Below are 20,348 nucleotides of genomic sequence, written 5' to 3'. Positions count from 1 at the left end.
GAAGAAGAAATATTAGCTATGTTCTCCACCTTGGGAGAACACAATAAAGGTCAGATAAAAAGGGTTACCCTTCCCATCCTCCCCAAGCAACTGTGCCTTGTCTACCAGGAGAAGTTAATCTTCTATCAGGGCAGTGAATTATTGAAATAGTAGGCTGCTTCCTTTGTGGAAATGCAGGAGTCTTGAGTTAGATTTATTTCGCCTGCCATACCAACACTCTTATTTCAATTTTGGAATAATATGAAAAGTGAAGATTCAGACAGGCAGAAGCATGTGAGTTTCTCTCAAAAAATCAGCCACTATGGCTTTCAGCCACATTAGCAGAACCAAAACGGGACATTTTTCTTCCAACTGCTTTAACTATAATTAATGACAAACACAAGTTATTTTGGAATAGTGGCAACAACATGCCTTTCCGATGAGCAAGGCCTTCTCAGCCCTGGGGGAAAGGCACCAGATGGGAGATGACCTATTCATGTGCTGGTATCTTCCTTTCTCAATATGGTGCCTTCTCAAATTCCTAGAAAGTAGGGATAGAACTGATGCATTCATTCATGCACAACACCTTGACTGGAGTGCCTACTGGGTTTCTTTCAACTCTATCTAGCTGGTGGAGATGACAGGAGAAATGAAGCAGTAAATGAGATAGGCATTTCTGGACTAGGGCCCTTCCACACAGTGTTTGTACCTTTCCTAGATTGGCTCTTGAAGCTTGTGATTGCATGCTTATTGTTCTTCAGAAGCTGGGCCAAATTATTTCTTGCTATAATGCAGGGGTCTTCAAACGTGGCTTTTATGACTTGTGGACTTCAACTCCCAGAATTCCTCAGCCAGGCGTGCCTGGCTGAGGAATTCTGGGAGTTGAAGTCCACAAGTCATAAAAGGGCCAAGTTTGAAGACCCCTGCTATAATGTAAGCATAACTACTCTGAAACTGCTTTTCATTTGAAAATGTGGAGCTTGTGGAATGGGTCATGAAAGGAGAATTGATCCACAGGGTTGTCTTGCCTCAGCATTCCTCCTAAACCCTGTGTTTTACTGATCTAGCAGGTCCTCCAAGTGGAATGCTAGCTTGGCAGCTTCTCATCTTCCCCTCAATACTTAATCAAAATTACAGAGATAAACCTGAGGAGCTTCTGTCAGTTTTCCCCTTTGGCAGGAAATGAAAGTGTCAAAGTATCTGGCTTCATGTCTTTTATTTCCCTTTACATAGCATGCCTTAGTAGAAGGGAGTGGGCGGGATTGAAGTTTGTGACTGTAGAATCTACAACGTTCTGACTGTTCATTGTTCTCAGTGATGCAGAGCTGACTGTTGTTCATTGTTCTCAGTGATGCAAAGCTGGGAGCAGAGGAGAGCAGAAACAGTGGCATTGTAATGAACATGGCACTAAAGGGGAATTCTGTACTCTGATTCTTGCAAAATGAGATCAGAACTGTATTACAGAAATTGCAGGCTGACCTTCACTTCCTTCTGAGAAAATTGATAATGAATCCCACCTACTTTCTGGCAGGGTTAGCATTTTCCTCTGAATGGGTAACAGAAGACTATTGTGAGTGTTTTAAGGCAGATTGGTATTGCCTGTTGCTCATGCTTGCCCAGCCAGTTATTTTCAATGGAGAATTTCAGTCGCAGCAGATCATGAAAGTAGAATAATGGTCCGCAACTATGCTCAGGCCTGTTTGTAGCCAAGCCTCTTTGAAATAAACTGATTACGTTTGCTCCCTCGTCATCTGCAAAGTAAAATGAAGAGGAAAGGATTGTTCATTGTTAAATTGCTGTATTTTTTTTTTTCCATTTCGAAATATGTTCCTGGGATCTTCTGCTTCCAATACTAAAATAACAATTTTGAACTACACCAGTGCAAAGGAGAAGAAGGGACAGGTGCTGCCTTAGGCAGCAAAATGTTTGGCCTGTTTGAACCCAGCTAAACAAAACCAGAAAGAAAAATGATTTCCTCGTCAGAAAACAAGCATATATATAATAAAAATCTTTTTTTATTGGGAACTGGGTACACTTCGCACAACTGGAAGCGCAACATTCTAGCCCTCAGTCACCCTGCTGGATATATGAGATTAAATTATTACCATGGAATTTGAAGTTTGCCATAACAATGATGTTGGTGTATTGGTGTGTGTATGTGTATGTCTATGTGTACATGCATTGCAAGAGATGTACTCCTCTACCCCAGGATATTCCAGACATTTTCCTTGTGATTTCAGTTTTAATATTTTTTTTTTTAAAAGTTTAGCTGTTCTGATAGAGATACAAGTAACAGTGAGCCACCAATATGCTAAAACTCTGCAGCTCTATTTGACTTGACACAGCCATAGAACAAGGAATGATACTTCTAAACTATCCTTAAAGTTCCCTTTAAAAAAAAAACTCTGATGTTGAATTATTATTCTACAATCTGACCTCTAAGGTATAGTCTCCAAGGTCTCCTGAATTCTGAAGCTGGGCTAGTTCCTTCTGCAGCTATGTTGCCTCCAAGATCATCCAGATATTTTTGAAATCCATCATTATTATTATTTTTTTTAAAAGGTAGATATGTCTGCAATGAAGAAGCTCAGTGGAAACAGAGTTTCCACAAAGTCAGTGTTTTCTTTGCTCCTCTGCCCAAGTTGGTCCCATTCAGAAGACCTGCTCTTGTGCATCACCTGTAGGTGTCGCTGTGAGGTCTCTTAAAAAAACAACACATCTCATTGTTTAGAGAAGGCCATCTCTGAAAATTGTAAGCCAGAGCAGCACTCTAAACATCAGCAGTTCATCCAGCGCTCAGCTGTGCTTAGGGGGTAATCTCTCTCTACCCGAAGCTGGTCATTGAGTCTCCAGTAGTTCTGTCCCTTGAAAAAGTAGACCTTGCCATTCTCCCAGGTTAGTGCAGCATCCAGGTATGATGGAGCCCCGGTGAAGAGGGTGGAGATCTTTCTAGGGATATTAGTGAAATAGCTCCCCAGTTCATCCCATTGCCAGTACTCCGTATCCTGTGAAAACAGATTAAGAAGGAATTAACGCCCTTCCTAGCATTTGCAGCTCCTTAATCCATTTGTCTAGAGTTCCTCAAATATTTAAGAAAAGAATACAACGGCATCCTGACAAGCCAACTTCCTATCATAATTAATGGCTCTGCCATTATATGTAAGAGCCCAGTCTTTCCTTCCTGTCCCTAAGCAAAGTATGTCCAGGGAATTGCGCAGCAGAGACACTGGCATGAACTTGTAGTTTTATAGAAATATATTCTACATCTATATTTACAGCAAACAAGACAGGCAAACAGGAGCATTGTGAGGTGAATTATGGAGCATACAGGCACACAGAAGAAAAAAAGGGTGGGGGGAGGAAAACTCCTCCATACTCACAGCAACCAATCACAGTGTAGATTGCCTCATGCAGGCACCAGCACTCCAACCAATCAACCACAACTGCATGTTCTGGCTCACTGCACCACCCCACTGCTCCAGCTACTAAATTTAAATATCTTAACAAACCAAGTGGCTTCCTTTCTCTGTATGGCCTCTTCTCCAGTCCTTCCTGCAAGACTTAGATGAATGGTGCCTTTTCCCACACCTCTTATTAGTGACATATTCATCCTATCCTCAGTCTCTCAAGCCCCATTTTAAGAAAAGATGTGTTGTGCTTAGGACAGGTACCGGTAGTTTTTGACATTCAGCTGTAATGGAGCCTGCCCAATTTTCTTTGCGAGGGCTGTTAGGCAAACACTGCAGTTGTTAGGCAAATGCAGTGGTCGTTAAGCAAGCCGTGGATGCGGTTTTGCAGAAAACCTGGAAGGAAGTGCCAATGTTTGGCAAGAACCATCGCAAATATAATCACACGACCACCAGCCACTACAAACAGCTGTAAATGCAGCCACGTTGCCGAGTTCCCGAACTTCAGTCACATGACTATGGGGGGGTGGGCAGTTGTTGGGACTTCAAATCCAGGTTGCTAAGTGACTGGCTGTATATCAAGGACTACCTGTGTATCCCCTGGACTCACAGAACCTCTGTTTCCTCCAATAAATACCAGAGAATAGGGAGCATAGGTTGCAAGGATGCAGATTTTTTTTGATCAAAACAATGTCACATCCTGGCACAATTCATATCCTAATAATTCAGGCTTATTTCTCTCATGTATTTCCAAACTCATATTTTCTATTTTAGTTGAAAATAACTTCTAGCTTAATACTTCCTAGAGGTTTAAACCCTTAAAGTTTGTGTTTTTACCTTAAATATGAATATCTTCTTATTTGTTGGCCAATAGAGAGCAGCATCTATCTTGGCGGGGATACGAGTGAGGGGTTTAGGGTAACCATAATCCAACTTGAATCCCCGGTAACGCCACAGTTTAGAACCTGATAACCAAGATGGAATGAATATAGATTAAAAATAGACATTAAAAATATACTTTATAATCGTTAATAGTAGCCACAGAATCTATGGTCAAACTCATGCTAGCAACTTTGTCTTTTAAATTAGCCACCCATTGTTGTGCCAACATAACAGCAAGGACAGCTTTATATCATTTCAACACGTGAAAATCCCCCATGTTGGAGGCAATTACATTATCTTATAATCACTTTGGAAGCCTTGTGAGGAGAAAAAAGGCATCATCAACAGAATGGAGGTAGAACATGCCTTTAGAAAAATGTATTTTTATTATAAAATGAATGTGCTGCCCATCTTGCCAAGAGGTGACTTTGGGCAGCTTACAACAAAGATGTATCACTTCCTTTATAAAAAGGGATCAGGTTAGAGCAATGGAGGAAGGGGGGAGACATCATCTCAATGCACAGACCTTTGAAGAAGTAAGTGCGTCCGGTACGGGGAGAGTACACAGCAGCATCCAGCCACCCAGGCAGGTCCTTCCACAATGCTGAGATCTTTAATGGGGGGTTGGTACCGAAATCGGTCACCATCCACACGTAATCACCATGGAAAGCGTACGTCTTATCATATGGTCCTAAACAGTGGGAGAGAAGAATTAAAAATCAATAATTGGACTCTAGTTGTTTTTTCTTATTTCTGAAAGTACATGGAGCATTATCATCATCATCATCTTCTTCTTCTCCTCCATCTCCTCCTCCTCCTCCTCCTCCTCCTCCTCCTCTTCCTTCTTCTTCTTCCTCCCCCTCCTCCTCCCCCCTCCTCCTCCTTGAGATCCATGTGCCTCTTTACGTGTTTTCTCAAACCAGGGAGTAGATAGCGCACTCCTGTGGCTGGAGAGGAAAGCCTTCATTCATGAAAAGCTTCAGGGGGCGAGGTGGGAGTTACTCTCAATCTTCCTTTCCTGCAAGCGCTGGAAGAATAAGCTTGATTCTAGAAACCAGGATGAGAGAGATGGCTTACCCAACATGATAGCATCCAGATCATCTTTGCAGGGATCGGGGACTTTGCTAGGTTTCAGAGAACTTGAAGGTGGAATAGAGAGCGTAGGGGAGGTCTCAGGTGCAGTTGTTGGCAAGGTCTTCTTACCTGTATAAAAAATTAATTTGAATTGTGAGTCAAGCCTAAAAGAACAGGGAAAATCATTGGGGGGGATATTTGTCAATGGCCAACTACTGATCTCTTGCTACAAACAGTCTCAACTTACGAACATTCATTTAACGACCGAAGTGATGACGGCACTGAAAAAAGCGATTTAGTCTTTTCAGTCTTCATGCTTATCACCATCACAATGTCCCTGCAGTCAGAATTCAGGCACTTGGCAATTATCACACATTTATGATTATCATAGCATCCCATGGTCATTTGATTGCTATTTGCGACCTTCCCAGCCTGCTTTTAACAAGCAAAGTCAATGGGGGGGGAGAAGCCAGATTTGCTTAACAACCATGTGATTCACTTAATGACTGCAGCAAAAAAGAAAACCAGGTGTGATTCACTTAACAACCTCCTCGCTTAGAGACAGAGCCAATTATCATTAGTTGAGGACTGGCTATATTGTATTGATTCTAGACTTACTTTCTTAAAGCCAAAAGCTTATTCAGAAATGCATCAGGAATAACTCCAGGCTGCTTTTGTCAGTGGCCTGGGCTTCCTCTGCACATGATTTCAAAACCACTGGACCAGATCCCTTCATGACTATCATTGTAGGAAATATATCTCCTTGTTGCTAGGGGATGGACAAACCGGAGAAGACAGGCCAAGAGGTCAGGTGGGAGGATGAGAGGGAAAAAAAAAAAAGAACAGCAGAATTCAAGCATAATGGAAAAGAAACAGGGAGTTTACCCTCCAGAAGGAACCCTCCTTTTGGAAGACAGAGTGAAAGCTCATTATTTGTCAAGGGAGTTCCCCACCTTCCCTATATAGACAACATTCTTTGTTTTACTTAAAACTGACTTGGACCTATTAGGGGTAACAAGGAAATAATAAATCTACAGCTCATAGGCTTACCAGATTTAATTAACATGGGATTCGATGCAGTTATTTCAACTATTTCTACATGTTGTTCTTTAAAAATTCACAGTGGTTAAAACCTAAGAGCGGACGCATAATGAAATAATGCACTGAAGACGCATAATGAAATAATGCACTGTCAAACAAAGAATACACACACACATATACACACACACAGATATTGTATATAGTCTGTGTACATACTGTATATACTCACTTTCATACACACACACACACACACAAACACTGGAAGTTTTTAAGAAGAGACTGGACAGCCATTTGTCCGAAATAGCGTAGGGTTTCCTGCCCGAGCAGGGGGTTGGACTAGATGACCTCCAAGGTCCCTTCCAACTTTACTACTATTACTACATACATATATTGTACAAATACACACTATGTCCATATCCATGACTTAGTTACCCTGGTTTCGTTTCAACTCCAGCAAGCCTATCATGAGCCGACCCAGAGTCATAAACCATCCCAAATTGTCTGCTCCCAGAAATGTTCACCACCTTCCTTACATAGGAATTCCAGCTGCCGTGGCCACACAATCACAGAGAAGGAAATAGGACAGAGCAGCTGAGCACGTTAAGAATGACCTTTGAGGGCCAAGTCAAGGGCCAGGATGGCAGTTCTTTCCAACTGCATGTAAACCAGGGTGGAGAGATTTCAAAGGGACTTGGGGGTGTGCCGGACTGCTGAGTTCCATACCATACAGGGCCTGGATGCCTTCAATGTCATCCCAATGCAGGCGAAAGGGGGACCAATAGCCACTGTAAGAAGGAGCCATGAGTGCGGATGGATATCGAGAATGACCCAGGCCCAGCGCATGGCCAATCTCGTGGGCTGCTATAATGCGGAGGTTAACCCCACGGAAAGTCCCTTCTGTCCAGTACTCATCAGAATCAAAGTGGACTGTTCCTAATTCTGGGATGTCTGCATGGGCCAGTACGTGACCTGAGGGAGAGAAAAGATTGAGTGTTACTAATTTGCAATTTAGGCTTACCCTTGTGAAATCTTGTTCTCAAGATGAATCTGGCTTATTCTACACAACACAGAACTACTCCTCCTCCCCCTCCTCCTCCTCCTCCTCCAGCACCAGTCTTCCTATGACTCCCTGCTGCTTAAAGCATGGATGCCACCAAATGTATACTCATATAATTTCTCATACTCATATAATTTCTCAACCATCATCTGATTCATTGCCTTCTAAATGGTTGAAAACTGAGATTAATGTAAGCCTTATGATACAGATTTAATGTGAAAATAAGCACATTATCGTTGTTCAGAATTTTATAGAGATAAAGAGAAGGGGCAAGTATCTACTCTTTTTCATAAAAAAACAGCATTTTTAAAGAGTTAGGTTAAAAACTACACAAACAAATTGAGTAGTATTTTTAAGAACCGTCTATAACTGCTCCAACGTCTTTGCTTATAGGATAAAAAAAATGATTCTATTATGAGTAGTTCTCATTCTACAATATTGAAGAGGCTCCTTGTGATATAACAACTAGACTAAGTGTAGCTCAGCTTCATGTACAACCATGAATGTTGTTAGGACCACCTTGAGGCCTTCACGGTCACTCTTGTCTCTTCTGCCTCACAAAGTTGTCATAAGAACAAAATGGAGGTAAAGGATGTAAACTCCTGAGGTTCTTTGGAGCAAATGTTATTAAAGATATAAGCTTTTGGCGAAGACAGCTTTTTTTTGTGATCTGGAGAAATTTAAATGAAGGTCTGGAAGTCTACCAACTCCAGTGCCGAAAGTTCCGTCAAAGTTCCTCCTGGGCAATTTATCAGATTGAACAAGATGCAAAAATACATCCTTCTCAAATCTACCATATTGAGAGATGATGAAATTTAGAGATTTTGGCTAAATCTTTCTGAAGGTTTCAGCCTTTTAGATAGGTCATGTCAAGAAACAGACCATACAAAGATGGGTGGAACACCACTTTTCTATTGGTGAATATAATTATAGAAAACTGAAAGTCTCCTAAGATTTCTGTGTGTGTGTGTGTGTGTGTGTGTGTGTGTGTGTGACACACACACACACACACACCAAGAGAATCAAGGCAGGGTTATTTAGAATTTCTTTCTCATACTTCCCAATTTTCCAGGACTGAATTGGTGTTCTCCTCCCTTAAGGTTCTTCTATTCATTCAACAACATTATTGCTGCATTCATTTACAGAAGGGCACTTTAAAATCTCAAATAAAGTTATCTTAATTTAAAATCAATCCATCTTCATGAGCACTAAGGCTGGTACTGAGCTTCTAATTGTACCTTCCATTTATAACCCATCTTGAAACGTAAGATGGTATGAACAGTTTCTCTTCACCCTACCATATTTTCCCTTTGGTTCTGTGAGGTAAACATTTGCAAAGACACCCAGTGAGCTCCATAGTTGAGTGGAGATTCAAACCCAGGTGTCCCCAATCCTAATCCTGTTTCCAATCGTACTTTCTTATAACACCTGATTTCTATCAATAAAGCAAAACCATGCCTGTGGTCTATCATATCCTTGCCAGCTGCTCAACCCCATATCTGCTAACATTGTTCTCATCCAAACTCCATTCAGCTCCCCCTTCCCCTTCCCCAGCCCTGCTTGGGTCCATACCTGGCCCATCAAAGGGCCGTGAGCAGATCCAAGAAGAAGAACCATGGAAGGACAAGCGGATGTCAGCACGGCCAATCCGCACCTCCTGGAAAGTGAGTTGGGTCACATCACTCCAGTACTTGAATGCTGTCTGGATTGCAGTGCGTGTGCCAGGGATCCCCAAGTCATTGCTATAACTGTAGATCCTGTAAGTTAGATGCTTTTTGTGCCAGCGACCTGTAGAAGGAGGCACAGAACCAGAGGAATCAATAACTGAGCACTGGCTCCCCTGCAGAGGTAGGGCAGGATGAGGGTTGTGAGAATCACAGCCTTTGAGTGAATCTTCAAATGGGAACCAGAATGTCCAAGCTTTAAGGAAAGCGATTAAGTGACTTTGGCCTGGTGACTTTTTTTGCCACTGTTGTTAAGCAAATCCTCTTAAGTGAATCACATGGTTATTAAGTGAATCCAGCTTCCCCCATTAACTTGATTTGTCTGAAGTCATCTGGAAAGATCACAAATGGTGTTCGGGACACTGCAACCATCGTAAATATATGTGGTTGCCAAGCACTTGAATTTTGATAATGTAACTGTAGGGATGCTACAATGGTTGTAAAAGTGAGGGCTGGTTGTAGGTCATTTTTTCTGTGCTGTTGTAACTCAGAACAGTTGCTAAATGAATGATTGTAATACAAGAGCAATATAAGAACAAATTTTACTGAACCTTGCTGTCAAAGACCAGCAAATTTATTATCACTTTTATGGATTTCAGATAGCTGAAATATATTTCAGATAGCTAAAATATATTTCAGATAGCTGAAATATAATTCTGAGAAGAAGTTTGTAAAATGTACATGGCTGTATACCGGTAGGAGGGGAGGGAAAAATAAGAGACATACAAAGTTCCTTCGGACAGAAATGATAAATGAAATGTCGGTAAGATCAGCAAGGAGTCTTCCTTTTGGAGGAATTGGCCTTTTATAGAAATAAGCAAGTATCTTGAGGCACTCAAGTGTATTTTTTTAGAACTGTATACCATACATCTGAGATACTCAAAAGCTAATCTGATTATAAAGGTGTTACGTCTTGAGAGCAGGGGTACGTAACCGTAGCAACTTCAAGGCAACTTCATCTCATGCTGGCTGGGGAATTCTGGGAATTGAAGATCACGGGTCTTAAAATTTCCAAGATTAGACAACCCTGCTTTAGGGTATTACTTTGTTATTCTGGCTGCAAAAGACCGATTTGGAACCCTATAGGAGCATATTTGGAAATATACCCCAAAGAAATTTATTGGACTTACTTTTTCAATCAACACAAGTAAAACTGGCTTTCCAGACCATTACAATCACAACTACAACAAGCTGGCCCTAATTCCCACTTCAGGTCAAAGCCACATGTCTGTTCCTTTCATACTGAGCATGGCTAGGGTGGAGTGAAGAACTGATTAATTAATCTTGGCTTTTTGCACATCTTTGCTTGTGGCAAACATATCAGCTCAAACTGGCTTCAAAGATCCTTCAATCTAGGCAAATCCAAAACCAGCCTTTTGAGACAGACCTGGTTAAAGAGCAGACACCACAGGAATGCCAGAAAAGCAACTTCACTTTGCTTTTACTAACAAAACCTTGAAAGCTTGCCAAAACGCTTCACTGTTCCTTTTTAAGGACAAAAGAAGCCCAAGGTAGACCTTTTCTGAATCTCTTTCTCACTGTTCTACTTTCTCTTCTTAGAGTTAATTTTTCTACATCTGGGGATCTTTAGAAGCAAATCAAGGGAAGATATCCAAATGCTGGAGAGTTTCTCCATGGTCAATTATCTTTCATTGAAATGTGTAACTGCTTTATATTTGCACGGTGAGTTAATATTGGACCTGGTTAGTATGGAGACTATCAAAAAATTCCTGGGCTATAACCTAACTGGGGAAATTGAAAGATTTCATGGAAAAAGACAGGGAAAAATTGTGTCCATATTATAGCCAGGAAATTAGCTAGAGTTGTCTATGAAGCCTCTGCAAACTCAGCATGACCCACTTTTGATCACTAGCATTGATGATGTTAACTATTCTGGTTAATTAATGCAAGAAAACAAGCACCTGAAGGCAAAAAAAGAAGCAACGGATGGAAACTAATCAAGGAGACAAGCAACCTAGAACTAAGGAGAAACTTCCTGACAGTTAGAACAATTAACCAGTGGAACAACCTGCCTCCAGAAGCGGTGAATGCTCCAACACTGGAAGTTTTTAAGAAGAGACTGGATAGCCATTTGTCCGAAATAGTATAGGGTTTCCTACCTGAGCAGGGTGTTGGTCCCTTCCAACTTTATTATTATTATTATTATGGATCATCGCACAGTCAGCCAGATGTTCAGACTGGATTTGGCATTTTGTCTACCTATTGAGTCCTTATCCAGGACCTGGGATAGGCAGATGTGGATGTTTGATGGTATTACAGATATCGTCGCAGGATGGAAGCAGTTCCTAGTAAGGCCGCCTTTTGCAATTGACTAATAGCGAATTTGTCAATGCCAATGGTGTTCAAGTGGTGCTCCAGTTGTTTTGGGATTGCACCTAAGGAGCCTATTACTATTGGTACTACCCTTGCTTGCTTTTGCCACAGTCTTTCTATTTCTATTTGTAGGTCTTTGTATTTTGTTATCTTCTCCAGTTCTTTCTCGTCTATTCTGCTGTCTCCAGGCACTGCCACGTCCACTATCCAGACTTTTTTGTCTTTCTTATCGACAATTGTTAAGTCTGGGGTGTTATGTTGCAGGTGCTTGTCTGTTTGAATTCTGAAGTCCCAGAGCAGTTTAATTTTATCATTTTCTATGACTTTCTCTATTTTATGATCCCACCAGTTTTTGCTTACAGGCAAATGATATTTTTTGCAGATCTTCCAATGCACCATTGTTGCTACTTTGTCATGCCGCTGCTTGTAGTCAGTCTGTGCAATCTTCTTGCAACAGCTTACCAAGTGGTCCACTGTTTCTTCAGCTTCTTTGCATAGGCGGCACTTACTGTCTGTTGCTGTCTTCTCAATTTTGACTTTGTATGCATTTGTCCTTAAGGCTTGGTCTTGTGCAGCCAGAATTAGTCCCTCGGTCTCTTTCTTCAATTTTCCTGCTCTTAGCCATTGCCAGGTCTTGTTATTATCTGCTTTCCCAGCTATTTTTTTATGTATTGGCCATGTAGTGCTTTGTCTTCCCATGCCTCTATTCTGTTCTTCATTTGGTCTTTCTTGTAGGCCAGTTTGGTCTCTCCAGTAGTCAGTAAGCCTTCCTGATATACTAATTTCAGTGCATCTTCATCATTGTTCTTCAAATATTCTTCCAAAGCCATTTTTTCTTCTTCAACCATCTGATATTACTATTACTATTACTATTATTATTATTATTATTGTTGTTGTTATTGTTGTTATTGTTATTGTCATCTAAGCTCAGAGAGCACCAAGGACCCCTCATTTCAACCCTGAGTTATAAATATTCTCCTTTATTGAAAAAAGCACCTTTGGTACAAATAATCTCCTTCATTGTTTTTTATCAGTTTTACATGGAGAAAATTCACAGCAAGTGGAAGTCTTACAGTTGAAATGATTACCTGCCTTAAAACACCTAAAGGAAGTCCTCGACTCACAACTATAACTGAGCTCAAAATTTCTGTTGCTAAGTGAATTTTGCCCCGTTTTACTAACTTTCTTGCCACTGTTGTTAAGCGAGTCAGTGGAGTTGTTAAGTTAGTAACACGGTTGTTAAGTGAACCAGGCTTCCCCATTGACTTTGCTTGTCAGAAGGTCGCAAAAGGGGATCACATGACCTTGGGACACAGTAAGGGTCGTAAGTATGAACCAGTTGCCAAGCATCCAGATTTTGATCATGTGACCCTGGGAATGCTGCAATGGTGTTGAAAAATACTCAGAAGTCACTTTTCAGTGCCATTGTAATTTAGAACCGTCGCTAAACAAATGGTTGTAAGTCAAGGACTATGTCTATTGAATATGTTTAACTGGACAAGCTGATGCAGCAAGAGCATCCCAAAACATATAAAAAAATATATGCTATCCACATTTGCATGCTGTTAGATGTACTCCCTTTTTAAAGATTTTTAAGATTATTTGTGGATGCTTTTTCCACAACAGCATAAATTCTATGGTCAGCTTCCCACATGCAGGAAGTTAACATCAGATACTAAACTACTTTGGGATTGTTTTTTTAACACTGAAAAGTCAGATTAAAGTAATGTAAATGAATAAATAGCACATGGCTTACATTATCAGTTTTTGATTGGCAACATGTTCTTGATTCTAGCACTGATGAATGCCTTAGTAATAATTGGTTCATATCAAAACTTGTTTGACCTTAAGATAGAAAATCTAAATTTGGGTGAGAAGTACAAGTTTTAGGATAGGCTACAGAATGCTGACTTTCAGTTTATATTTTACCTCATCATGGAAAAAGAGCTGTGTTAGCCTATGGTAGCAGTCTCATATCAGACTGTTGATTTCTTTTACTTTGGTCTCAATATCCAATCTCTAAAATGAAATTTAAAAAAATTGCAAAATGTCTTTCCTAATTTAGCTTTGATGTTGTCTAACTCGGTTCTAATATTTTTCAGACAAGTGGGGGAAAATATACTTGTAGGACTAGGAATATTCCTTATTGGCCAATTGTGGTTGGACACACAGGGAATTTGTCTCTGGTGAATAAGCTCTCAGTGTACATACAAACAACAAAGTGGTAAGTAATAGGTCATAAATCATAAGATACAATAATAAATCATAAGATGCAAACAACAAGCGATAAATCATAAGATACCAATAGGAGAAGATAGTAGTAAAGATGGGAAGATGAGATGTACCTGTCATCATAACCGAGAAGGGAAGGCATCATCATGCAAAATGCCGTAATCCAGCAATTACAGATTTTACTAGCTTACTGAGTGCCTTTGATAATAGCCACCTGTTCTTGGAGATTTTCCATCTCTTTGACGATGATTATTATGTTTAGAGAACCTACAGAAGCACCGCAAGCCTCTTAATTTTTTTCTCCAAACTGAAAAGAACTTCTGCATCTACCAGAATCCTTTGGCAAGTGATTGGGAAACAGGCTAAGTCTTATCTTACTTGCCTTAAGTCAGATAAGAAATAATAGTAGTCTCCCACATATCTTACTTTATCAGCACCAGGAAGACTTACAGATGAGATAAATCCTTTTTTGAACTGAATTGAAAAATTGAATCATGTCTTGTGAAGGGAAAAAGGGGGGGGGGCATTGATTACATTTCCTAGCAAACCACATAGATTCCTGTTTTACTCATACAATACTGATTTGTCACTGCAAAGCATGGCTGTGCAGGTCGTCCTCAACTTGCAACCACAGTTAGGACCAGAATTTTTAAATGTGCACATTTTATCACCTTGTTAAGTGAATCGCTACAGTTATGAAATAAAGCAGGTGTTCATTAAGTGAATCTGGCTTCCCCCACTGATTTTGCTTGCCCAAAGCTGAGAAGGTCACAAACGGGGATTATGTGAATCCAAGATTCTGCAACATTTGTAAATATTTGCCAGTTGCCAAACTCCCAAACTTTGATTATGTGACTGTATGGATGCTACAGTGGTTGTAAGCATGAGGAGCTATTGTAAGTCACTTTTTTCATTACCATTTTAACTTCAAACGGTCACTAAACAAATGGTTTGCGTTGAGGACACCTCCTTCATAGGTCTTTTGTGGGCAAGATTGTATACAGTATATAAAGTCATGGTCCATTAAAAAAAACCCCAAAAAACTTGTAGTGAAAGACAGAATGCTGATTCCAGCACTCTTTTCTACTCTTCCCTTACAGAGTTTTGATAAGCTCCCAATAATCACCCAGTATTCTATGTTCATTGAGCATGCTCAGTCTACACTGCTACACTTTGAAGATATGTCCCTGTATTAACAATTTATATGCCGCTCAGTCCAATAAGGCTCAAAGCAGCTGACAAAAGAAAACACCAATACCCTTGAATAATGATCATAAACCAAAGAGAAGAAAGCAACAATGCCCTGAGGAATACACACACACACACACAAACAAAACAAACAAACAATCCATAGCAGTAGGGCCATTTGTCACCAATCTACTCCGAGATTCTTTGACAGGATCACGTTTTAATGACTTTCTGAAAAACCAGCGGGATGGGAGCCAATCTAATCTGGGGAGGAATGTCCTTCAAAAAAGAGGGTCAGAAACAAAGGAAGATGTTCCCTCACTTGAGGGTGTCTGACTCTCATCTGTGTGACAATTCCCTTTTGTGTGTGAATGTGCCATTTGGGCTACATAAGAGCATCTGAAAAAAAGGTGATTTGTTGTCTATTATGCAAATCCCAATATCAGAGTGGCTTTAAATTTGAACACAGAGCCCTGTATTCCAAATAGCAGAATTCCCAAGGATGAGGTCTGCATCTCAAGGCAACTGAAGTCCCTTTTTTGCAACCTTTAATAATCATTCACCCTTTCCCTAGACCAGGGGTAGGCAACCTTGGCTCTTTTATGACTCGTGGACTTCAACTCCCAGAATTCCTGAGCCAGCATGGCTCAGCTTGGAAACCTCCCCCTTTCCCCTCAGCATGGCTGGCTCAGGAATTCTGGGAGTTGAAGTCCACCAGTCATAGAAGAGCCAAGGTTGCCTACCCCTGAACTAGACCCAGGCCTTCTGTGGGAACCAGATCTGCCCAGATGCTGGCCTCTTGGCCTCCAGGAAGCAAGTTGAGGGATGCTCACCCAAGAGACGATATTTGAGGGTCCTTTCATTGAAGGGGTCATCCACACCACAGCGAGGCTGCCTCATCTGGGAGAGGGTTGCCATGTCCGCCTGCCCAGTGGTTGGCAGTCCTGAAGCAAACTGAAAAGCTCTGTTGAACCGAAGCAGGAGGGAGAAAAGAATACATACAGTGATTGTCATTGTCCAACACGTGGACACTGGTTTACTTAAACCAAGTTTCCCAGGTTGCAGGACACTCACCGCATGCAAACCCCCCACCCAGTAGACTAAGATATCCTGGGCTTGTCTGTGGTTCCCTTGTGGCCCCCAAGTGGGACTGCTGACAGGACAACCCAAAGTCTTTAGTGTGTTTTCCTAGAATATGTTTCTGATTTAATGTCCCTGGAGTCTTTATTTCACCTCAAAGCATCCTCGATCTCCTCTTCTGTGAATTTATGTGAGAACTGTTCTAGCGGCTTCTGTAAGTATCCAAACTGCAGCAGAAAATCCTGAAACAGGGAAATAAGTTTTAAAGGTAAGCTCACCCCCAACATTACTGGGATACAGACAGTTCTAGCAAACCGGGTGTTAGAAATACAGAGTCAAAGGTGCTTTTTCAAAAGGCAACTGGACTTCCTTTGTTTTTCCCTGAAGTTGTTTCGCTTCTCATCCAAGAAGCTTCTTCAGTTCTTCAGTTAGTCAGAACTGAAGAAGCTTCTTGGGTGAGAAGTTAAATGTCTTCAAGGAAAAAACAAAAGAAAGTCTAGTTGCCTTTTGAAAAAGCATCCTTGGGACAACCATGAGAGTCTCCATAGACAAATACAGAGCCAGTTTGGTGAAGTTTGGTGCAGACCTAGAAACTAGGAGACCTTAGGCATGAATGACAGCTAACTTTGGGCCATTCACTCTCTCTCAGCCCAACCCAGCTCACAGGGTGGCTGCTGTGGGAAAAAAAGGAGGAAGAAGTAATATTCTTTGCCTTGAATTACTGATAAAGTAATAAAGGTGGGATAAAAATCTAATAAATAAAGATGACCTTGAATGAAGATAGGCAGGAGCCATTACCTAGTCCAGGGGTAGGCAACCTTGGCTCTTTTATGACTCGTGGATTTCAACTCCCAGAATTCCTGAGCCAGCATGGCTCAGCTTGGAAACTCTCCCTTTCCCCTCAGCATGGCTGGCTCAGAAATTCTGGGAGTTGAAGTCCACGAGTCATGAAAGAGCCAAGGTTGCCTACCCTTGACCTAGGCAAAAGGGGCTAAAGCATTTTCAAAGGCCAGAACAAGAGGATAACATTCTGAAACAGCTCAGGCAGAAACCTCCCTAATCCTTTATAAAGAGAATAAACTATAAAGAGGAGGAAGAGGAGGCTGGACACAATCAGACTTGCAAGATTGTGTTATTATAACCAATCTCAACTTCTTTTGGAGTGATTTTCAGATCTGGTCGACCTAAAAGGGATGACATTGAGTAACCTCCATGAAGTCCTGTGGTAATTTCTCTCAGTGCTAATCAATGCTAGATTGGCAGGCCACAGTTCTTATTTCTGGACCTATTTGGATCTCCCTGCTTTCTTTGAGTGAATGGAGATAGCAAAAGAGCACAAATGCTAGAAATTCTCCCGCAGATGCATATTTTAGAGGATAAGCTACAATAGCCACTTTGTTCTTCCAAAGCATTATGTCTCTTTCACAGATACATTCACACTCATGTAACCATTGCTACATTTTGTGGCATGCACACAATATTATAAATAGCATGCTGCTGCTTCCTCTGATCCCTCCCTGATCAGACCAGATTCTTTTGCTGTGAGCCAAAATTGCAGCCTTGGTTATACAGTACCGCAAAACTCCTCAATCTGCCATTTCAGCTCATCACAAGTGAGTCAGCCATTCATTTTGCCACAAGAACAGAGTCCATGATAAATTGAGTCAACATGGATTAAACTGGGCATATGAAATCCGAGATTTATTAAAAGCCAGGAAATAGATGCAAGTCTGAGAAAGAAGTAAAGATAGATGCAAGTAAGATAAAAACAAAGACTGGCTGAATTCACCCATTATTCTAAGCCAAAACAAATGAACCAGATAATGGGTTATTAATGAAAAGGTCTAGGCAATGATGAGAGAGAGAGAGAGAGAGAGAGAGACAGACAGACAGACAGACAGAGTGACAGACAGGACCAGAAAGAAACATTTCTGACCACCATGTTGGCAGAACTTCTAGGTGTTGCTAATTCAATCATGGTTTATTCACTTAATCCTGTTTTCTAGGTAACACAAAGCATGTTGATTATTCCTAACAACACAAGCAGACTTTGCGCGCGCGCGCACACACACACACACACACACACACAACTTGGTTGTTTTGCCAGAAAAAGTTCTCCTCCCCATATTTTGTAAATGTTATAGTTTCAAAAGGCTCTGGAATAAAAGCATCTCAATTTGGAAAAAGGATGAATTGGGGATTGAAGTCCAAGCAGAAGGAAGAAAAGCCTAGGAGATACAGGTCAGGCCAGGTCAGGCCTGAGAGTGAGCTCTTCCCACCCTTCTTGTCTCCTCCTGATGATCCACCACTACAGAGGCTTCTGCTCTTTCATCAAAGGCGGGGGGGGGGCCTCTGGGCCCAACCTACCAGGGCTTCTTCTTCCATGCTGTTGAGAGCAGCTCCCTTGGCCAAGAGGACCCAGGCGAAGAGCTGGAAGAGCAAAGTCAGCCAAGGGAACTTCATGTCTAGTTTCCTCACACGCCAAGCCAGAGGCAGCTCCTTAGCACTGCTCCCCAAGAAGGTCCACAGAGCACTTCAGTAATTGCTCCCCACTCTAGATTTCAGGTCAAGCAAATCAGAACCTCATTCTCCACCGTCTCTCTTCCTCTACAGCCCAAGTTTTGTTCTGCCCTCCTTGATCCCTCAATCCATCATATCTTCCCTCCCCTTTCCAAAGTTTATAAATCGGCCAAACAGTGGAGTGAGTCATTCCCAACCGAAACATGTTGCAACCACAATAACCCCCCCCCTTTTTTTGCAGAATATTAACTCTTTGCAGAATAAACTCTCTCTTAAAGTGATAGCTCCTAGTGTGTGGAGCCTTCTTCAAATAAGTTTAGCCTGATGACCCTTGGATTCCATTGCCTGTACAACACCATGTGGTTCAGAGGCCTTGATGAGGCCCAGGTTGTTTTCCTTGACAACCCTAAGTAGCTAGAATAAAAGTGAATATCTGGAAAAAAAATTGCTTTAATTACCCAGCTTGTTTTAATCAGATCCAGAGATTCTGTTCAGTTGGAGAAATGTAGCAATACTAGGAATGAAGCCCGCATAAAACCCTGCCTAGATATAGCGGGCCAAATCAAGTCTTTCCTTGATTCCTGCTTCTTTTCTCCAGTTATGAATTCCCCCTAAACCAAGAGCAAAGCTAATCAACCTTCAGCTCTATTCTGACCTGGAAAATGCGCATGTTCTCATAGTGCTAAGAAATATTAGTGTGCCTCAAATATCAAGAGTTGCCCAAGTCTTAAGTAGCATGTAATGCAGGAATAGGCAATCTTTTGGCAGTCAAAGTGGCACGTGACCCTTTGGGAGAGGAACACTGAGGGCTGAATGTGGCTATTCAATACATAAATTGATGTATTAATGATTTGACATTCTGGGGGGATTCTTTGGTATATGTTTGTAAAAGTAATGAGCAAATATTAAGGTTTAGCCTACAGTTCCTATGTGTTTCCCAAGTCAAAATGATAGCAAATTGCTGCCAGGTTTTAGCCATATGGTCTGAGGGAACTCCGAGGATCTCACGCGCATAATACCACACACACACACAAAAACCCACAGTGCTGCCTGTGGTCGTGAGGCCACCTACGTCCCAACCATGATTTAGCATACTGTATGTAGCAGACATACTATATAGCCTCCAGATGTTGCTGAACCACAATTCCCTGCATCTTTTACTTGGAACATGTTAATTAGGACTGATGGAAGTTGAAGAAGGTGTCTTACTCCTCCGATGATTCAGTCCTCCAAACTCTGAGCTCAAGTTCTTTTATAGATATTGGAAAGTGTGTATACATATGTGAGTGCGTGTTTAGATCATAACCTAACATAAACATAGAATAATAGGGTTTGAAGAAACCTTGGCGGTCTTCCTGTCCAGCTTTAACTCAAGCAGGAGACCTTATATCATTCTGGAGAAATGGTTCTCCAATCTCTTTGATGGAGCACCAACAACCTCTGAAGGCAAGTCCTTCCACTGATTAATTGTTCTCACTGTCAGGAAAATTCTCCTTAGCTCCAGGTTGCTTCTCTCTTTGATAAGTTTCCATCCATTGCTTCTTGTCTTGCCTTTAGGTGCTTTGGAGAATAGATTGACTCCGTCTTCTCCATGACAGTCCCTCAAGTACTGGAAGACAGTTATTATGTCACTCCCTAGTCCACGGGTTGGCAACCCGTGGCTCCGGAGCCGCATATGGCTCTTTGAGCCTTCTCCTGCGGCTCCCAGCCTCCTCTGCCATTTGCAGAGAGAGAGACAGAGAGAGGTACTAGCACTTCCCTTCTCTCTCTCTCTCTCTCTCTCTCTCTCTCTCTCTCTCTCTGTGTGTGTGTGTGTGCATGTGTGTAAAA

The 20,348-nt window shown here is 41.5% G+C and overlaps 1 protein-coding gene across 1 annotated transcript; it reads right to left on the bottom strand.

Moving 5' to 3' along the window:
• Positions 1–1,976: 1,976 nt before the first annotated feature.
• MMP19 (matrix metallopeptidase 19) lies at positions 1,977–18,645 on the bottom strand. The gene is made up of 9 exons (XM_039338830.1): positions 18,366–18,645; positions 16,152–16,240; positions 15,752–15,882; positions 9,013–9,228; positions 7,107–7,352; positions 5,346–5,471; positions 4,795–4,959; positions 4,224–4,351; positions 1,977–2,984 (listed from the first exon to the last, which is right to left on the bottom strand). Exons 1-9 carry the CDS (start codon positions 18,459–18,461, stop codon positions 2,757–2,759), a joined length of 1,425 nt encoding a protein of 474 aa, XP_039194764.1. The 5' UTR covers positions 18,462–18,645; the 3' UTR covers positions 1,977–2,756.
• Between the last annotated feature and the right edge of the window lie 1,703 nt (positions 18,646–20,348).

This window comes from Crotalus tigris, unplaced genomic scaffold, assembly GCF_016545835.1.
Source record: "Crotalus tigris isolate CLP2741 ecotype Arizona unplaced genomic scaffold, ASM1654583v1 scf7180000017721.692284, whole genome shotgun sequence".
In the NCBI taxonomy this organism is placed as follows: Eukaryota; Metazoa; Chordata; class Lepidosauria; order Squamata; family Viperidae; genus Crotalus; species Crotalus tigris.
The sequence above is the reverse complement of the archived record's forward strand: the minus strand, read 5'-3'. Positions and strand labels throughout refer to the sequence as shown.